Below are 20139 nucleotides of genomic sequence, written 5' to 3'. Positions count from 1 at the left end.
CCTCTGCCATCCTGTAGTCTAGTATTGGGATGATTGCTTTCCCAACCAGTAGAGTTATCCATGGATTATTGTGGTTCCACACACCTCACCATGCTACCAAACATAAGACACTTGAATTAATATATTAGTTTCTACCTGGTAATGAAGTATTGCATATATCAATTACACAACATGAGAACATGACTGCCTAAGTCCTATCTCACAAGTCCCCATGGTTTATGGTACAATTAGTCAGAGGAAAGTTGAAAGTGAAGAAAAAAAATTCCAGGCAGAGGAGGAAATGGACAAGACAAGTTGAGCAAGAAAAAAGGCCTAATATTTCTTCCCCCACCCCAGACAGACACATATAAATAATGAGAAAGTGAGTTCCCCTGCTCACTGATCACAACTTATTTGCTGAGTCTCTCTGGGACTTGCACCATCCCTACAAGATGTGGGCAAAGGTACTGTCTTATTTTTTTGCACTGTAAGATGCACTTCTCTGTTTAAGCTTTTGTATCCTCACTCTGTGTATTTCAGTAGGTGTATATCACAGTACGGGATATGTGGTTCACATGCTTTAAACTGCTTGTAACTACTTCCTCAAGATAATCTTAATGCTTTAGTACAAGGCTGAGTGAGAACTTGCCTGTATTAACAGGTACAATTCTGGTCACCATTGCTAGAAAAAGAGGAATCCAATGTGAACAATGCAATGAAAAAATATGAGCACAGTAGGGTTGAATTTGTATTACAAAGGAGAGAACAGCTATTTGGTTTGTTTAACTTAGCAAAATGAAGATCAAAAGGAAATACCATAACTCTTTGTGGATATGTGCAGGGGAGTAAAGAAAGGGGAAGGATGAGGGGAAATGGAAGGGGACAATTTCCAAAGAGAGAGAAGATATATATTCAGTAATGCCAGTATAAAAAAGAAATTGTGTGTATAGACTGGTTGTAAATAATGTATACCTCTACAAGGGGACATTTCTAATAGTCCAAGAAGAGAAGTTCTAGATTATTTTCTAATGTAGATACTAACAGCAGCTCACAGCTCCAGCCAAGAAGCAGGTTGAATTTGCCTAATAGGTCAATGCTTAATAGGAGAGGGAAATAAATATATATAATTCCCAGATCAGCATGATCCAGGAACAAGGAGCCACTGCTCTTCAAAGAGGCAAGATCTTGCCTTGGAGAAAAGCTTGGACTCCAGCTGAGAGTGAATTCAATGTGAGCTGGAAGCTATGAGCAACATGTGCAAGGTAGGGCTGCCAAGTCCTGCCTCCCACTGAGCTCCAAGCTCGGCAAGATTTGGGATAGTAATGCTGCTAATCAGGGAGACGAAATCTTGCCTTCTTATGTGGTAGTGGTTGCACTGGCTTGAAATGCCATTTTCTCACTGATTTCAGTAGCAATAAGAAGGTGCTATGGAACAATAGATGTATTTTACTTCTATTTGTTTTATATGTGTGTGCATGAATAGTCATTAGAGATAGAGATAGACAGAAATAGAGATAATCTTGCAAAGTTATAGCACCTGCAGTACATACTCTCAAGGATTCAAGTCAGTGAGAAAGTAGACGAAATACAGAACAGAAAGGGATGATGATGAAAGGATAAATAAAGTATAAATAACACAGTGGCATTTCTGGGAATAAAAAGAGGAAGAATTCAAACCTTAGTTATACTGATGCAATTCATGTAAGCAGAAGCAGGGCAACAAAAACGACCAGCATACTAAGCAGTAGCCCAAAACTGAAAGCAAAAAAAGAGGAAAGAAAAAAAAAGTAGAGTTTACTTTAAATATAGATAAATATCTACTTCTTCTTTTTCTTTATTTTTTCCCTTTCTAGACAATTACGGGAAATTTTGCCAATGTGATTCATGGTTTGAATGCAAATCATTTGACAGACCAAGTAATTGAGAGAAGCAAGCGAATGATTTTGGATACTCTTGGAGTGGGGCTTCTGGGTACCAGCACTGAGGTCTGCCACAAGGTGACACAGTACAGTAAGGTAAAGTGTCTGGCATTTATAGCACACTCTAAGGTTTAGCTTTAAGAAAAGCAAGGAGAAATTTGGGCTATAAAAGGGAAACTTTGCCATGGCAAAATTCTTTTGTGGATGGAAAAAGAGAGACGGTGTTCTTTCCACTGGAGACAAGGAAACTTCAGTGCTCAAGTTACTTTTCACTCTGGATGGGCAACAGTTTGTGTATCAGTCTGTATCTTAAGATCCCCCTCTGCAAACACAGTGAATTAGGAATCCTTTCCTTTCTTTCACCTATGAGATTTTATTAAAAACATCTGCAAAGTAAACAATACTTATCACCAGCCTTTCAAATTAAGGGACAGTTAAAGGGATGGAGAATTAGTAGTGGGTTACTTACAGTCCATAAAACATAATTGTTGTCTAAGGTACATTAGCCATGTTTCTCCTCTAGTCTTGCTCTCCTTAAACTAGAGGATTACTTGACCCTGAGGAAAAGCCCTTCCAACACAGGAGTGCATCAATGAGGAGGAATTTAGCCCACTATTTTATTGTTCAGACCTGCCTAGTTGGCCTCATGCTCCAGAGCTCTGTGTGCTGATAGGTCTCTTCCCACAGAGAACACTCCTTTCCAAACCATGGTAGTTTATGTCCTTTGATTCATTTTGCAGCACCAGGAGGCCATCTATTGTTTACTCAGGGTCTCACTAAAACATAGAAAACCAAAACCTTTAACTGGACATTTTGCCTGACAAGATGATGACAGTCCTGTCATTTAGGCTGGACTTGATGATCTCAGAGGTCTTTTCCAACCTAATTGATTCTGTGATTCTGAGGGAACTGTTGATGGGTGGTAAGAAGAGATATGAATGGCCAGAGGTTTTGTGAAGGTACTGAGTGGCCAAGTGGATGGTGTTAGTCTGCCCCCTGATCTCTGTTTGAGTGGAATAGGACACAAGACAACAGGAAACTGAGTTTATTGTCCTACCTTCTGAAAGAACATAATTTTTCACATAAAAAGGAGCAGTTAGGTCCCAAGAGGGTATGGTCTGATCTCTGTTATATCAGAGATACAGCACACATTTGTCCTTAGGTTCAGGACTTTGAATTAACTGATGTCAATTTGTTTCAGATCTACAGCTCAGATTTATCCAGTACCATCTGGGGCCGCTTGGATTTCCGACTGCCTCCTCTGTATGCAGCTTTTGTGAATGGAGTGGCTGTAAGGGATGCTCTTTTATTTGCTCTTAAATCACACTAATTGATGCCATTCTTGCTCTAGAGAGAACAGAATGTTCCAAAAAGCTTATTCTGAAGCCTGCTACAAAACTTTCCTAGACAGTTCTCCTAATGTGCTTCAACTTCCTTCCAATGAGACTGAGCTTAAGCTGTAATATATATCTGATCCAACTCAACAGCATACTGTACCTTTAATGTGAGACCTGGGACTGTTTTCAAAGGTCAGAACTCTACAGCTTGTTACAGCCTTGCTACAGGTGCTTAGAAAGAGACACTCTAGATGTCACTGATTTCACTGGGATCCAAATTTCATGCCAACTGGCAAAGCGTGTCTGCAGAAAAACACAGACAGATGCACATGTAGATACACGCACATATACCATCACAAGGCAATTTAATCTTCAGTTACCCATTTTGCAAAAGCCAATTATATATTTTGGACACATACTTTGTCATTAAAGCAATAACTGACTCCCCAGACATTTGTCTAAATTCAGATTGAGGCTGAAACCATTTGAAATTGAAAGATGCATAAGAGGTGAGGTAGACAAATTTGGCAATTATGCAAAACTAGAAAAGGTGACCAACCAAGGAAATGGTACTATTAAGCCTATTTAAATTAGTGTGACAACAAAATCAGAGGTCCAATTTAAAAGCTCATTTCCAATGTAGAGAAAATTATGTTGGAAATGAGATCTGATACCTCTCAGCTCATAGCAGCCCTTGTAATATTCAAATCTGGCCGTTAGCAGGTATATGATCATTTCAGTTTACATCTCGGTCACAGGTCAATTATAAGCACTTACTGAAGCCATCAGAAACACAGCTTACTGGGTATTGGGCACAACTTTCCTTATCCTGCACTGCAGGGCATCTTCCCAGATGGCATCAAAGTTTTTTGAGGCAGACTGGGTTTTCTTCTATCTGTTCAGAAATGCAGTCCTACATATTCCCAGTACTACAGGGCAAAACCTGAGCACTGAGGAGCCTGAGCACCTTCCCAATTTGCTCTGAAGTAACACATGGGTGAACAGATGTGAAGGTCAATTTTTCAAGTATTATTGTGCTATTAAAAATGTTGTCCCTGAGAATCCTCTCAGGTCCTCAAGGATTCTCAAAACTTTGCGGGGAAGGGAACATGTCTGATAAGCAGTACATTACAAACAGTGACTGCACTGCATTGCTGCCTGCAGCTGTCTGCTACCAGAACAGAAGCCACATGCCATGCTGGGAATGCCCAACATCTTCATGAGCAGCTGGGCTCTGGGCAGAGTTAAGAGAAGCACCACTTTGGATACTTTCGCAGGCTAAGCAGCTCATCCCAGTATTAAGACTGTAGCTTTCTCCTACTCCTAGCAATTCAAGGGAGTCTGGTTCCTTATGTGACAAGTCTTGTTTCGATGTGCTGAAAATTCAGGCTAAAGCCTCCTGCACATTTGCAGGCTTGGGGATAGTTGCACTGGAGAAGTAGTTCTGATAATAAAACTTTCATTGAGCAGTATGGATTTGACTGCTATAGCTGTATGATGTGAGTCCTAACAGCAGCATCAGAATGGAGAACCGGGGAAGTAATTTCATTTGTTTATATTTCATTATGTTTTGGGTGAAGTGCAAATTCACCATTCACATAGTGAATGCTAGAACTGCTACTTTAATTATACAGGTTTAATTAAAGCAGCAAAAACCAATTGCAGGAAAAAAGAATCACTGTCATACTGCTTTTAGGCTGGTGCAACTTGAATTAGAATTATACTCCTTGCAGGCAAGATTTTTATTGCATTATCACTTCTCAGGAAGCCATGTTGGGAGTAAAGGTCTTAAAGACTTTTGAAGGTTTGCTTTCTAAGGAAAATCGTGTTCTTTTTTATACCAATTACAGTAGTTTCATTTGACTGAGCCAACCTTGCCAAGTCAGACTTCATTCCTAATGACAAAACAATGCTTCTCTTTCCATTAGGTGCACTCAATGGATTTTGATGACACCTGGCATCCGGCCACACACCCATCCGGGGCTGTGCTCCCTGCTGTGATTGCACTCTCAGAGGCCTTTCCTCAGAAGAAAAAAATCTCAGGTCTTGATCTGCTCTTAGCTTTCAATGTGGGAATTGAAGTGCAAGGTCGGCTGCTGCGCTTCTCCAGTGAAGCCAGGAATATTCCAAAAAGGTACATAGAAATGTTTCAAGTAGAAAGTTGAGTGGAAGTTTTTTTTTCTCAATGTTAATATACTTAATTACATGTCAGTTAAAATACAGATGGCACAGTTATTCATATTTTCTATGCTGTTAGTCTGGAAATTTAGGAAGGGGTCATCTTAAATGTAAATACACTTACTTGACTCCTTATGGTTTAGTTAATTTCTTTTTGAAAGCATTGACCAATTCACAAGAAGGAGGTGATGATCTTCCTACTTATAAAAAAGAGCAGCAAAAGGGCAACATTTAACATTAGAAATCTCAGGCGTTCATGAATACATACAATCACACCTCACTTTCAAACAGCAGCTTGCTCTCAGCAGAAAGGAGTCACCAGTGTTGGGCTCAGAGCAGAGCCCAAAAAGATGGGGTAAAAGCCTTGAAGTGTGGGATGGCCTAGTTGTCTCCTTGCTATTTTCTGGGTGTTCTTTCTATCAATTTTGCAAAACTAGTTCAGAATAACAAAACTTACCTCCCCCGATATGTGTAATTTAGAGATGACTATAAATTATTATAGATTTATAATAATACATAAATTTGAATTATTATTATAAATATTATATTAAATACAAATTTATAGGTGAGTTTAAATTTATTTAGAATAATTTATACATGACTATAAACTGTGATGCTTTTGCTGTTATTCTGTTCAGTATGCTTTGAACCATGAACAGTTCTAACATTTCAATTGTTTTCTGGGAAGGACCTATTGCAAGTGGTACTATTCCAGTTTAACTTATTCCTGGGGGAAAGTGACAACTTTCTGCACATGAATTAGGTCTGCACATGAATTCTGAATGTATGTTTCATTATGGTCCAATCTGTCTTCCACAGCCATGAATAGAAAGCTTGTGTACACAGTGAATTCAGGTTAATTTTTGAAATACAGTCATGAAGATATTTTTGTTTTCGCAGGTTTCACCCACCGACTGTGGTTGGTACAATGGGGAGTGCAGCAGCTTGTGCTAAACTGCTAGCTCTTGACCAGCTGGGATGTAAAAATACCTTGGCCATCGCTGCCTCCTATGCAGGTGCCCCACTGGCTAATGCAGCAACCCAAACAAAGCCCCTTCACGTTGGCAATGCTGCCAAGCATGGACTGGAAGCAGCTTGCTTAGCTTCACAGGGCCTTCAAGGAAACAAACAGATCTTGGACATGAAGTCAGGGATAGGTGCCTTTTATACAGATTATAACCCACAGACTCTGCCAACCTTGCAGTCCTATCCCTGGCTGTTGGACCAGCAAGATGTGGCCATCAAACGCTTTCCTGCTCATCTTGGAACACACTGGGTGGCTGATGCAGCATCTTCTGTTAGGCGGAAGCTTGTGGAGAGCAGTGGCAACTTGCTCCCTCTTGATAAAATTGAGAAAATAATTCTCAAAGTCCCTGAGGTCAAATATGTGAACAGACCCAGCCCAGCCTCAGAACACGAAGCACGACACTCCTTCCAGTTTGTTGCATGCTCTGCTTTGCTGGATGGCGGCGTGTCAGTCCAGTCCTTCACCAATGAGAATATTCACCGGCCAGCCCTGCAGGAGCTCCTCCACAAAACAGAGCTGGAGCACCCTCCTGATAACACACCCAGCTTTGAGAGTCTTTACTGCGAAGTGAGTGTCACACTTCGGGATGGCAACATGATCAGTGACCGCTGCGATACGTTCTACGGACACTGGAGGAAACCTCTGAAAAAGCAGGACTTGGAGAAAAAGTTTCAATCCAATGCCCTCAGCGTCCTGCCTGCAGAAGCCACAGAAGGCATTATAGAGACCGTGTACAACCTGGAAAAAGTAGAGGACTGTTCTGTGTTAGGTACCTTTCTATCAGGACAGTCAGCTAGAGAGCTTTCACAGAAGCTGTGCTTTTGAATGTTCCAGCTGACAGCTAGATGCTGTTCACAAAGCAAACACAAAATTCAGGGCAAACTCTTGTTTAGTGACTCAAGCCCTTTTAAATAAGACTCCTCTAACACAAGAACCATGTTCAGTCCAGTATCATAGCTTCTCACTAAGTAAATAATTTACTGTGTATGTGCAGAGCTCAGTCAGGCTGAACAGAAGATCCTCTGCTGGCACAGCTGACTTCAGCTATCTTTGTTCCTCTAGAGGCAGAGCACTCACTGCTTGTGCACGACACAAAAATTTCCCTGCTCTTCTGCCAAAAATCTGTGTTCTGCTTCTCCTAAATAACTCCATACAGGAAATCCAAATTCTGGAGGAGTATGGAAATGCTGTGTCTGTGAAAATCATCACTGTTAGAAGGACAGGGAATAATAAAGCCTTTATATATATAATTTATTTCTGTAGATTTATCTCTACAGCCTCCTTGAAGAGGCCACCTGTTACAGCTGAGCTTTGACATTTGTGCTAAAATAAGCACAGCACAGAGTAGTAGCACTTGAAACTCTGCAACACGTCGGGCTCTGCTGTAATGACTGGCCTTGCACTGATGGGCTAAAGGCCAGTGCTCGTCCTGATCACACCAGCTGCCGAGCTACAGGGACAACTCAACACTCCTCGTCATAAAAGCGTTATTTCCCAGTTCCATCTTTTGGCTGCTCTGTGGTACAGATCTGTTCCTGTTTTATTCCCACTCCTGTTACAAGGCACTTGCTCAACATGACACGATTAGCACATGATGACAGTTTAGATTCCTTCAGGCATGGCAAAGCTTAGGCTACAGTACACTTGGCATGAGTGACAGAGATCCGTGAGCTTCAGAACACTTCTTTTGCGAGGCAATTAAGTGTCCACAGCAAAAATCAGTACACCTTGATAACGAGTTCTGGGAATTTTTTGTTCCTTCAGGAGTATAAAGCCTTGACAGATTGTGCCTCTAAGAGAAGCTGACAACCTTTGTTCACATTTGTAAGATCAAAGCATGTGTTCTAACATATATAAAATCTTCCTCAGGGTACTAAACTATGTATGCAAAAAAATCATGAAATAAAGCTAATTAATTTTACTAATTAAATCTCAAATGGCTCCATTTATTAGAGCAAAACTTGTCTATTTTCCACATACAATGCTTTCATTTGTGCTGGATCTTGGTTTATAAAGTTGGTTTACCTAGGGGCTCTGCAAAAATTTCAGAAGTCCATTTCTTATACTTGCTTAGACTTACCAGGGAAGAAAAATACCCAAATAACCACATACTTTCCCCCTTCTGATTATAAAGTAGACTTGATTTACTCATCTATACTGCAAGTAAACAGACTCATTTGCAGCTATTTCACCTGTAATTACAGCTGGGTAAAGGCAAATGTGAACTACTGACGATCATTAGTGATGTGATAAAACCCCGCTGCACTATCTTTTCAAGACTGAACACATTTGGATTTATGAGAAAAAAAATCACCTTCAACACATAGCTTCTTCTACTTTAGAAGAGAAATAGATAAACTTAGAAATAACCATTTGATGTATTAAAGAGTAAAAAAAAAAAAAACAAACAACCCACACCAAACAAACCAAGAATTGTGAAGTTAAGTAGTTACATTGTTTTATTAATACAATCAAAAGAAGCTAAATGCTTATGCTTAGCTACACTGATTTCCTTGCAGAAGTCTGTATGCTTCCAGTCAGGCAAGTTTCAGGACTTCTTGTACCATCGTTCCAATTCCATCAAAGATTTCATGCAGAGGAGCCTTGCACATGAAAGCACAGGTAGTAACTATTTTATTGGCTTTATCCACATGAGATTCATTTACATTTTTGCAAACATGCTTACAACCAAGCTCTGCTATAGCAGAGGCCGTTTCAGCATCAGGAAATCTGTAAATAAAAAGACTTTAATTAACATAAAGAGATGATACAACCATAAAGTTCTGCCAACGTAACTAGAACTAGAGAACTACAGTAATATCTAAGTGACTTTTTATGTGATGATGACATGGGAGTTAAAGGGGCTGCTACTGTCAGGTTCTCCCACCCCTTCTGGATGCACTAAGTGATCTGATACCTTTGAAAACAAGGTCTGAAATGCAGAGCCATGGTATGTCAGAAGGTACAATTCTGTTTTTAACCATCTTTCAGTAAGTTTATAAAATTATACCAAGTGCAACCATAACTGATCCTCAAAGGTTTGGGAGAAGCCAGGTGAACCTGCAGAGATATTACATCTTTTCCAACACCTCCATGCAAAGTTATCCTCTGGGATTATGCAGAGGAATTTTGATTTTTTGTTTTCTGAGGATAAGGGAGGAACAGATACAACCACTCACTGCTGCTGCTGGCAAACTTAGCGCAGAAGTTTTATCAGGAGTTGACAGTCCTTTAAGCAGCACTGACTTCTGCCAGGCCCTGCTCTCATCTGCCTCCCCTAAACTGGCCCCAAACCCCTATGACCGGAAAAACTTTTATTAAAAATCCATGAGCAGACAAAAGCCCACAGAAGCAATTTAAACAGCCACTCAAATTACCACAGGGTACCAAGTTTCTGAATGCCAGCTGGCCAAATGCCTGTTCTTCATTTGCACATTTGCAAGATAAATCACGGCCTTCAAAGGCATTGGGTAAGCAAATTCTGTATTTCGCCTAAGATGAGCTAAAATCTATCCCTCAATTGCCATGAATGAAACGAGAAAAAATAACTTGATATCCCTGGTCACCTGCATGTTTGCACAGCTATGATCCTGTAAAAGCCACTTGTTCTCTCACTTTTAAGACTGGCAGATGCTACACCCAGTGACTCATTAGCCATCACGCTACACAATAAATAAAGAGACTTTTGCACAGAAGACTGCCAATATCCTAATTCCCATGTAAATCATCTCCTTCCATTTCCTTCTTACCTTCCATCTACATTTTTATCTTGCCCGACCGTAACCTCACAACCAGGAAAGACTTTAGCTGCCAGAACTGGTGATATACAGCACAAACCAATGGGCTTTTTAGCACTGTGGAAAGCTTGGAGTGTGGAGTTCACGTGCTCGTTGACAGTACAGTCCTTGCCATCTACAGCCCAGGAACACAGGTTCTTTGCTACACCAAAACCACCTAAAAAAAACCCAGACAAAGACCTCAAATGTAAGGCACTGCTAAAAGCCATTAAATTCAATACCAGACAGAAGCTCTTTTTTACAACATAATACTTTACAACATAACCTAGGACTGTTAAGTTACTGTGCCAAAAGCCTAACGATGTAACTGTAACCTGCAAACGATGGGTTTACAATGTTAAAAGTTAATGGCACACTTTTTTATACCATGTAGGTTTTATATATATATATGCCAGAAAGCTTAATCTTGTTTCAATAAGTGGCAAATAGACAAACAGGAAACGGTCCCATTCATCTGCTAGTCACTAGAACAGCTGCACCATCTGTTATGCACCCCTCAATAAGAGAGGGATCAGAAGAAAGACCAATACTAGTTAAAAGCAGAAGTGTGCAATTCAGAGGAGTAATGCAAACAGTGATTTGACCCTGTACAGTAATCAACACTCAAGTTTTAGTTTGATACTTAAGCAATTATAGGAGAGCATTTCTCCTTCCCTAGAATTATTTTTGGACTTAAAATCAAAGAGATTAACACTATAAAAATGAAGAAGATTTTACACAGAGGAAATTATAACATGATATTCTGAGACAAAAAACTTGTGAATGATGCCAACATTTCTTATTAAAAATAGTGCTGTTTTGTCTTTCTAGAAACGAGTTATAACAAACCTTTACTTGCACTTAATTTTCATTTAATTGTACAAACAGATTGTATTTTATATCCCCTTTGTTTGCTAGATTTATAACCATCACAATAATCCAAGTAAGATTATTAGTAAGTTTTTACACTTGATTCTTTATGGAATGTTCATGACATCAATTTTTCTACAATAAACATACAGAGATTTTCACAAGTATTTTAATGGACAACATAAAGAAGCTTTGCATTTTTAATATTTTTCCTTTCCTGGTTTGCTCACTTTCAAGTGTGATCTGAAATCTCTGAGGTAAGATTTTAATTTTCAAGCTTAATAGAGTTTATTTCCCTCTAACAGTTATTACAGCAACCCCCAGAGCCTGGGTTATAAGAGCATGAAATTAACGTGGAAAACATCTGTGAGCCTCTCCTCCTGCCCTGATCAGCCCTGGTATCAGACACAGTTTTAGTGCTGGCAGAATGTTTCTCTGCGTTATACACACGCTCCCTCTGCTGGCCTTACTTTAGCATTTAAGGCAAATCACAAAGGCAGTATTTAACAGTACTATGAATATTCTCAAAAGTGATCTTCAGCAACTCATAATTTCCTCATGACGCTCTGGTTTCTTCATTTCTAAAAGTGATTACAATTACCTCTGTCTGGAAGGCAATTTTGTGGTCTCTAAACAAAAAATTATCCATAGACATGCTTAGTATAACTTGATCAGCTGCAGAGAAGATACATGATTAAAACAGAATCTACTCACATCTCAGAGGGAATATAATTTATCTGGTGACCTGCTATTCTGTCAACCATTTCAGAAGCCCTAAAATTAAGGCAATGCCATGTAACACCAAGTTCTGACCCTATTTTTGTACTCTGGTCAGTGTTCCTATTGGCAAGCAGGTAACTGAAGTTTTCACAATCGAAGGAATGGTGTGATGCTTAACTTAATATCAAAAGAACACTCTGGCTTACACTAACTTGTAAGTTAGTGAACTTAATGACTTAATAATTAATAAATATATTGAGTACCTACCAGGGAAAATGACCGCATCAAATTCAGCAGCTTTCAGTTCAGCCAAATCCTGAATGTTTCCTCTTGCCAACCTGGCACTTTCAACTAACACATTTCTCTTCTCTTCTGTTGGACTTCCTTTTAGGTGATTGACTACATCTCTTTGCTCAGTATTGGGGGCAAATATCTTCACCTAGTAAAGAGATAAAACAATTTTGTGAATGTAAACAGAACCCATACATATCGGTCACAATAAAGATCATTTAATGAAAACAGTTTCTGTCCCTGAAGTCTCTTATCCAAGTTAAGTGGATTCCACGGCATGGATCTATCACAGATTAAGTATCTGAAGTGACATATGATATATTAGGATGGGTAAACACAGCCATTCTCCTCATCCTATTCCTGCAGCATTTTGACAGGAGTGCATTCTTACACCAACATTAAGCTTACTGATTTTGCCATAGCCTGCCTCTCCTCTGCAGATAACCCCAAGGACAAACAGAACACTACAATTTATACCAGCAGCCTGACTGGACACACAGCTGACTCTGAAGAAAGGTTGCTCTTAACTGTTATGGGATAAGAGCGCTAAAAAAGTTTGACATAAAAAAGTTAAAGATGCGAACTTTACAAGCATTTGTAGTGCAGACATTAGAGTTATCAGCTGCCCTAAAACACTGGTAGCAGAAAAGAAAAACAAAACATGGAAGAACCTATTTTGATTAGACACAAAAGGGGAATGCTGCATCACAATATAAAGCTCCGTGAAAGGTGTAGGGCAGGGGCTGTCTTCTCGTGTCTGTTTTGAAGCTTCCTTTGCACACTGCTCAGAGATGACAAATTTGTGCTAAATATGAGTGTGCTGTTGTTAACATCAGACACCTGAGTGCAGCTACATGCAGACAAACAGTGACCACCTTCTGCCATCTGAAGCCACAGAGGGGACCAAAGCACACCATGTCGTGGCCCAGACTTCTCTGACAACTTTCAGTTTACCAAAAAGAGCCCAGAAACAGTGAGAAGAAAACAAGCAAGTGAATCCCAGCGAGCGCTGCAAAAGCAACTGGAATGAAGATCAAAGATTTTAACCCATCCTCAGCTCCCTGCAGTCAGAGGAGCAGGGACAGACCTCCAGCCACTCCTCCCACCCAGGTTCAGAGAATCACAGAATTGTTAGGGTTGGAAAGGACCTCTGGAGATCATCTGCCAAGGAAGTGTCACTTGAAGCAGGTTACATAGGAACATGTGGGTTTTGAATGTCTCCAGAAAGAGAGACTTCACGACCTCCCAGGGCACCCTATTCCATGCTCTGTCATCCTCAACATAAAGAAGTTCCTCCTCCTAAGGTGGAACTTCTTGTGTTTTAGTTTTTAACCACTGCTCCTTGTCCTGTAGCTGGGCACCACCAAAAAGAGTCTGGCACTGTTGCCACAAAATTGGATTTGTTACCTGGTGTGTAACAAGCCAATAATTACACACTCAAGAGAAGTACTGATTATTTGTTTCAGAGCTATGCGAGCCTGGGTGCTTGGTGGTATTCCACAAATCAAGCACAACCACTGGACTTTTCAGACTGTTATTTATGCATGGAAATTCAGAGTTAGTAACTTTCCAAGTACAGCCCCTCTATTATGATCGCTTAGTAATTGCCATACAAGTTACATAACCCCAGCTAACTTCTACATGTGCTATGGGGAAGGGTCTTCACCCAGGCAGGGGTCTTTTTGACCCATAGGCATTAATTTTTAGTATTATAATGAACATAGTTAAGCTGTAGGATACACAGACCTTGAGTATTTTGCCAAGTAAGTAATCTATACACAGACATACATCAAGGTCTTGATTTAATACATCCTTAAGACTTGTTAGTTCCAGGATGCCCTTGAGTAAGGGATGCTAACTGCTATCCATCCTACTGATAAACAATACCATCTTGATCCTTAAAGCTTGTTAGTTCCCGGATGTCCTTGACTAAGGGATTCCGGCTGCTGCCTGTTTCACTGATTAGGTCTCCTTTCTTGCTGACTAGGCATGAAAGTATACAAAGATCTTACATCAAGGAACATTCTGACTTAAGATAATCATGACATAGTCCACATTCTGCAACAACACCATCCTCTTGGTACCCAGCTTTCAGATATTTATAAGCATACATGAGATCCCCTCTCGGTCTTGGTCAGCCGCCTGCGTGTGACCTCAGCTCCTGTCAGGGGAACAGGCACGTCTTTGGGCGGGGGGACGAATAAAAAAGGCGAGGAGACAACATAGGGAGGGAGGTTATGGCTGAGCAGGAGTGGTAGTGTGCAGTGGTGGCGTAAAGACCATCGCAAACCGGGAGGGGCTCCGATCCCACAAACAGCGGGAGCCACCGGGCGTGGGGGTACGGGCAAGGCGGGGGGCTCTCGGCTGCTGAGGGAAGCAAAGACACGAGTCAAACACACACCCGGCACACCGGGCTGTGCACACATTCACGCACACATTCACACACACATGCTCACACACACATGCTCACACACACATCCTCACACACACATGTTCACACACACATGCTCACACACACATCCTCACACACACATCCTCACACACACATCCTCACACACACCCTCCGCCACGCACACACTCACGGCCCGCGCCCCTCCTACCTCGGCGCCGGCTCGGCTCAGGTGCACCAGCGCCGCCGACGCCTCGTGGATCTCACTGCCATCGAAGACGCCGCAGCCAGCGAGCACCAGAGCCACCCGCTTGCCCATGGCAGCCGCCCCCTCACTCCCCGGGCCCGGGAAGGGGCTGCTCCAGGCCGCGACTCCAGGCCCGCCGGCTCCGTCCCTCCTCCTCCTCCTGCCGCGCCTGCGCTGCTGGGCTGCGCCGCGGCCTCCGTGTTCTGCGGCCGCACGGGCGAGCGGGGTGGGAAACAAATGCCTTTAAACAAAACAGGTTCAGGCGTATGTTCGTCTTCATCTCTCTCCTGGCCTGCTCCCCGCAGCGGGGCAGTGCCGTGACCCTTGGAGTGCTGTAAGACATCTGCATTCCTGTCGCTAGTCCCAAAGTTGCTCTGCTTCCAGCGGGACCTCGCAGAGGCTCACAGGTGTACCTGTGAAGTGGTTTTGCTTGTTTGTTTGTTCGTTTTTCATTGTTTTGTTTTGTTTCGTTTTGTTTTACGCATAGGGCTATAATGGAGTAGTGAAAATTGGCATCCAAATTGCTTTGGAAACCAAAAAAAGTGGAGTTTGGGTAGAGGTCAGCAGTACTGCTGGGTCCTGATGCTATTTGTTTCAGTGATACTCTAGGTTATCAGACCCACGTACTTTTTGGCACCCTTAACCTCATACCGTCTTCTAAGGAGCTGCTCCATTTTAGAGCAGCTTTCTTCTTTCACCCACTCCCAGCTTAGTTGCTAAGGCATTGCTCAAGGCAACCAAAGGGAATGCATCCCTAGTCTCCTTGTTAGGACTGTGCACACAAATGGCACACCGGAGATGAGCTGTATTGACTTTTAGCAAAATCTCCCAGCTCTTGGTCCTTCATTTTTCATGAGCTGTCTTTCTTATAATAGGAAGAAGCCTGGGCTTCATAATGAAAACTTAACACTTTTACTGGACCAGAAGGCTGAAATGCTGGATCTTGTAGAAAAAAGTGGGAGTGTCTTCCAAAAACTTGGAGTATGGGTTTTTTGCAGAGGACACAGGAGTGCGTAGGCTTGGAAGAAAAAAAATGACATATGAAGGTAAAGTCTTTTTCTGTAGCAAAACACTTTCAGTTGAATACTGATTGGCTGGGAGTCTGTGTGGGATGATAGATAGGGAGATTCTGGAACAGGAAAGGGCCAAGATAGGGAAATTCCCTGCTGAAGGGCAGACCCCTGGGCAGTGTTTGCTCCAAATGAATGTAGGGCTTCAGCTCAGTGTCCACCACAGCCCACACTCTGCCTCTTAGGATTGAGCAGGACTGCAGTGACTCCACTGAGAGTCTCCAGACTTGCAATCCCCCTGGAGTCTTCTTTATGCTTGAGAGGTAGGAGGAAGCTGCTGCCTGGAAGGAGTTTAAACTCATTGCATGTTTGGAGATATGAGTGTAGTTCCAAACTCTGCTGTGTGTTAGGGCCAGGATTAATGTTAGAGCTGGGAAACTGAGCACCTTCAGAACTGGAATACCCTGCTTCTTTCTGTCCTGACTTACTGGCTAGTCTTTCTGGGTGGACCTTGGACCTGAACTGTCAGTAACCTCATCTCCATTCTTGTTTCTGGCCCTGTCTCTTAGATGGACCTCAGATTCACATTATAGGTGGCCCTTTTTCCTGTATGGGTCCTAGACTTGTTTGGGATGTGATATTCCCATCCTACTTCACATCCTCCATGTCATGTCTCTGTGCCAGCTCCATAACTGCCCTGGCTCTGTTCTTTGATCTAACTCCAACTTGCTCGTGCCATGTCCCTGCCCTAACTTTGTGACCTTGTCATGGCCCTCTGTGTCTGTCTTAGGTCCGTGTTTTCATCCCAGCTCATGATATGTCTTTGCCCTGGCTCTGCATCATCCTGAAGTAGCCCTGTCATGACTCTTCTCTGTCCTGGGCCAACAAAAGCAAGTAGCAACAAGAGCATTTCACAAGGAGTGCACCTCTAAAGTCAGATCTTTGCAAGGTGAGAGGACACACCTTGATGGAAGAAGAAGCTGTTGTCAAGGCCCCCAGTGCACTAGTAGCCCCATAATTACCCTGGCTAACCTTAGCTGTGGCCCCCACCCACACACCCTCCGGCCACCAACCTGTGGGCTCTATGTGAACTTAGGCCTGGACATCCAGACATCACCTGGGCTGTGCTGTAGCTGTGCATGTCCAGTACCATCTCCTGTTGTCCTGACAGATGGGCTGGTCTTCCTGCACAGCCAGTGAACCGATGCTATGGGTAGCCTCATCTTCAGTCCTGTCTCCTTGGATACAAGTATTGTAATCTTGGGCTTGGCTCTACCCTGCTGTGTCTGGGCCTGTTGCTGGGTCCAGCCACTACAACATGGGTGTTCCCGTTCAGAAACTGAATAGCAGTGGGGTTCCATGAAGAGTCCAATCACTAGAAAAGTCCTTACTGATGAGGCAGATCCAAGGTTAAGCTGGGGTGACAGATGCATGGGTTGGGTCTGCATCAGTGGAGTACACAGCTGGGCACAGGCATGGCTGCAGTGTAGCTCAGGTGGGAGGCAAGAGCCTTGGGAGGGAGGGAGGGAGCCCTGCTGAGGTGTCTCAGCAGAGCAGAAGCAGTTTCTGACTTTCCTCACAACAGTTTTTATCAGACCTTGAGCAGCCAGCGACACACCTGAAGGGGAGAGAGCAGGTACTGTCCCCTTCAGGCTTCAAGGGGTTAATTATGGCTTCGTCCTGGATCCTGACCCTTTTCTTACTGCTCAGGTTTTGAGAAAGATGTTTTCTCTAGTGGAAATCCTGCTGTAATATGCATTAGTTGCCTAAGAACAGATTTTCCTGTTAGCTTACATTTGACTTGGAAAGCTCTTTGTATTTCACAGACTGCATCCAGTTGACTCAACAGTTCACTTATCCCTACCTTGCAGCAGATTCCAATGAGTTCCTCTCAGCTTAAAACTCGTGATGAACTTCATCTGCATCCTTATCTGAACCCTCATCCTATCTCTAAGGCTTCAGCAGAGCACCCCTAGAAATGCAGCTTGGAAAGAAATAATTTCCCTCACATGTCCCCTAAGATGGCAGACAAAGCAGGGGCTGCTCCACAATCCCAAATGCTCACTGAATTCCACATCTGTCCTGAGCACAGCCCTCATCCTAACTGTCAGGGACTTGGAGGACCTGAAGGGAACCCTTAGCACTACCTTATACAGTCACAATGCCCAGCCATTCTCCCTTCCTGCAGGAAACAACATAGCTTTCTCCTGCCCCAGCTGACAGTTCAGGTGGCATCCAAGGCTACATAGCAGAGAGCAGGTGCATAGGAGCCCTGTTTCTGGCTCCTTTTCTCAAGATTCCTTTCATACCCCTCAAAGGCAGAGTGTGGACCTCAGATTGATGAACTCCTGTCTTTCAGAGTAGCTTCAGTATGACTTCAGGTAATGTTTGTATTTCTCGGTATGCATCCAGCTGACTCAATAGCTAACATATGCCAGTGGGAGTATAAAAAACCCTCTGTAAGCAGTACAGCTGCCAGATGTGTAGTTTTGTCTGCTGTGATCCATATATATAACCATGACTTTCCTACTGAATGGCATATTGCCAGTGCATAGTCTGGCAGATGTGTAGCTGTGGTGTAAGCACCATCCAGAGTGGCCCTTTTTTGTGAGAGGCTGTTACTTCAGGTTCAACAGCCTCCTTGCTGTGACTGTTACAGTGTGATGACTCATGTACCTGTTCAAAACTAAACTATCTGTTCAAACCCACAACTTTTGGCTGCAGCAGCTGGGTTTGTTTTCCCCTTTCTCTCAGTCCCGTCCATGCTGTTGCTGCCAAGAGCAGAGAAGTACCAGTTTATAATGGGAAATCACTGAGAGTCTTCTTTGTTGTTTCAGGAAAATGTTCAGTTTTCAGTAATCAAAAAAAAAAAAAATCTAGGAAATGAGAAAAATTTAGGAATCTTGTCAACTCCAGAAGATGAGACTGTAGGCAGTCTTCAATCTTTCCTCAAAGCCTGCTATTGGACAAAGATGCAGATCAGCTCTGTGGGTTTATAATGGGGACTTTGACATGTTTCTTCATAATAAACAAGACAGCTGCTGACTCAAATTGCTGATGTGAGCTTTTTAGCTCAAGCATATTTATTCATAAATGTATTAGTCATTTATTTTCTATGTTAATACAGTTTATGACATAAGTTAGGTTGTATGAGAAGAAAAAAACCGAATACCTTGCTGCAAAAGTTTCCTGCAGGATGAAATGAAGTGAGATACAAAAATGCAATTAAAATAAAAAAAGAGAAAAAAAACCCCAAGAGCTTTGCCATCTTAGTCAGTCACCCTAACACCTTCAGCATCCACATCAGCAGAGACTTAATAGTCCACACTGCAAATTTACGTTGAGCCAGAACTAAGAACCTGTTCATACTGCATTTCTAGTTTGGCTAATGAGCAGTTACGGCAAATTCATTATGTCATTACACTTCCTTACCTCCCGGTTTCATAGAAGGGATAAATTATCCTTCCTTCATTTCATAAAGCACTTCCAGAGTTACACATAAAAATCTCTGAACCCAGGAATTACGGCTATATTCCAAACAAACAGATATCTTTTGAGCAGATGAAAGAGCTGGCATCTTGTACTACACTCAAACTAAGAAGCACACATGATTACTAGCATACTTTATTTTCTAAAGAACAAAACCAGAGCTTTACCTTAAAGCAGACACAATTAACATGCATGAGATAAAAATGAAATATGGAAATACAGGTATGTATAGGTTATGTATACATGCATTAAATTAACATATGGTGCTGAATGGCATGGATTTTAAAGACAGGCAATATAGAATCAGGCAGCAATGAAGTGAGATACAGAAACATTGCTGAAATTAAAGGCTTTAAAGTTTTCTGAACACCTTTAATAGCCCCAGCATTACTGAAACTGATATTCAGCAGCCTATCCTGCATTTTTATGTAGGATGCAGAGTTTTTCACCTCTGGTTTTGTTTAAAGATATAGCCTAACATAGTGAACATAGAGGACTGATTGTTCTTTAGTTTTGTTCAGGGAGCAGGGATATTCCTCTGGCTCCTTATAGTCAACAGTCCACAGCACAGTTATTATTTACCCAGTGAATAGTATACATCAGTGCTTTCACTTTGCTGACTACCAAACTTTAACCTCCTGGACTCTGATGCCAGTATAGTCAGTTTTGAACTCCATAGAGTTGGAAAAAGCTGTGTTTTCTGCAGGATTGCTGCTGGCAAACTTGTCCTCACAGTTTCTCTTAGTTCATCTGAAAGAGAGTTCTCACCATTTTCATGAAAAGGAGAGAATTAATTGCTGCATAATCCCCATAACATAAGTTGTTACAACCTGAATAAATGTTCTGAAATGGGTGATATGTATATGAACATAGCTCGAAGCCCTGAAAGGCTTCAGACAAGACTTCT

The 20139-nt window shown here is 42.1% G+C and overlaps 2 protein-coding genes across 2 annotated transcripts; one reads left to right on the top strand and one right to left on the bottom strand.

Annotated features, from left to right (window-relative positions):
* The first annotated feature begins 394 nt into the window (after positions 1-394).
* On the top strand, positions 395-8636 carry ACOD1 (aconitate decarboxylase 1). The gene is made up of 5 exons (XM_051780484.1): positions 395-443; positions 1833-1994; positions 3100-3189; positions 5164-5369; positions 6314-8636. The coding sequence occupies exons 1-5, from the start codon at positions 432-434 to the stop codon at positions 7263-7265; spliced, it is 1422 nt and encodes a 473-aa protein (XP_051636444.1). The 5' UTR covers positions 395-431; the 3' UTR covers positions 7266-8636.
* A 237-nt stretch (positions 8637-8873) lies between these two features.
* On the bottom strand, positions 8874-14895 carry LOC127467916 (glutamine amidotransferase-like class 1 domain-containing protein 3, mitochondrial). Its single transcript, XM_051780524.1, has 4 exons — positions 14698-14895; positions 12074-12245; positions 10190-10394; positions 8874-9170 (listed from the first exon to the last, which is right to left on the bottom strand). Exons 1-4 carry the CDS (start codon positions 14803-14805, stop codon positions 8978-8980), a joined length of 678 nt encoding a protein of 225 aa, XP_051636484.1. The 5' UTR covers positions 14806-14895; the 3' UTR covers positions 8874-8977.
* Between the last annotated feature and the right edge of the window lie 5244 nt (positions 14896-20139).

The sequence above is a fragment of the Manacus candei genome, unplaced genomic scaffold, assembly GCF_025592945.1.
Source record: "Manacus candei isolate 608988 ecotype Guabito, Panama unplaced genomic scaffold, ASM2559294v1 h1tg000014l, whole genome shotgun sequence".
NCBI lineage: Eukaryota > Metazoa > Chordata > Aves > Passeriformes > Pipridae > Manacus > Manacus candei.
Note: the sequence above shows the minus strand (reverse complement) of the source record. Positions and strands in the feature narration are given on the sequence as shown.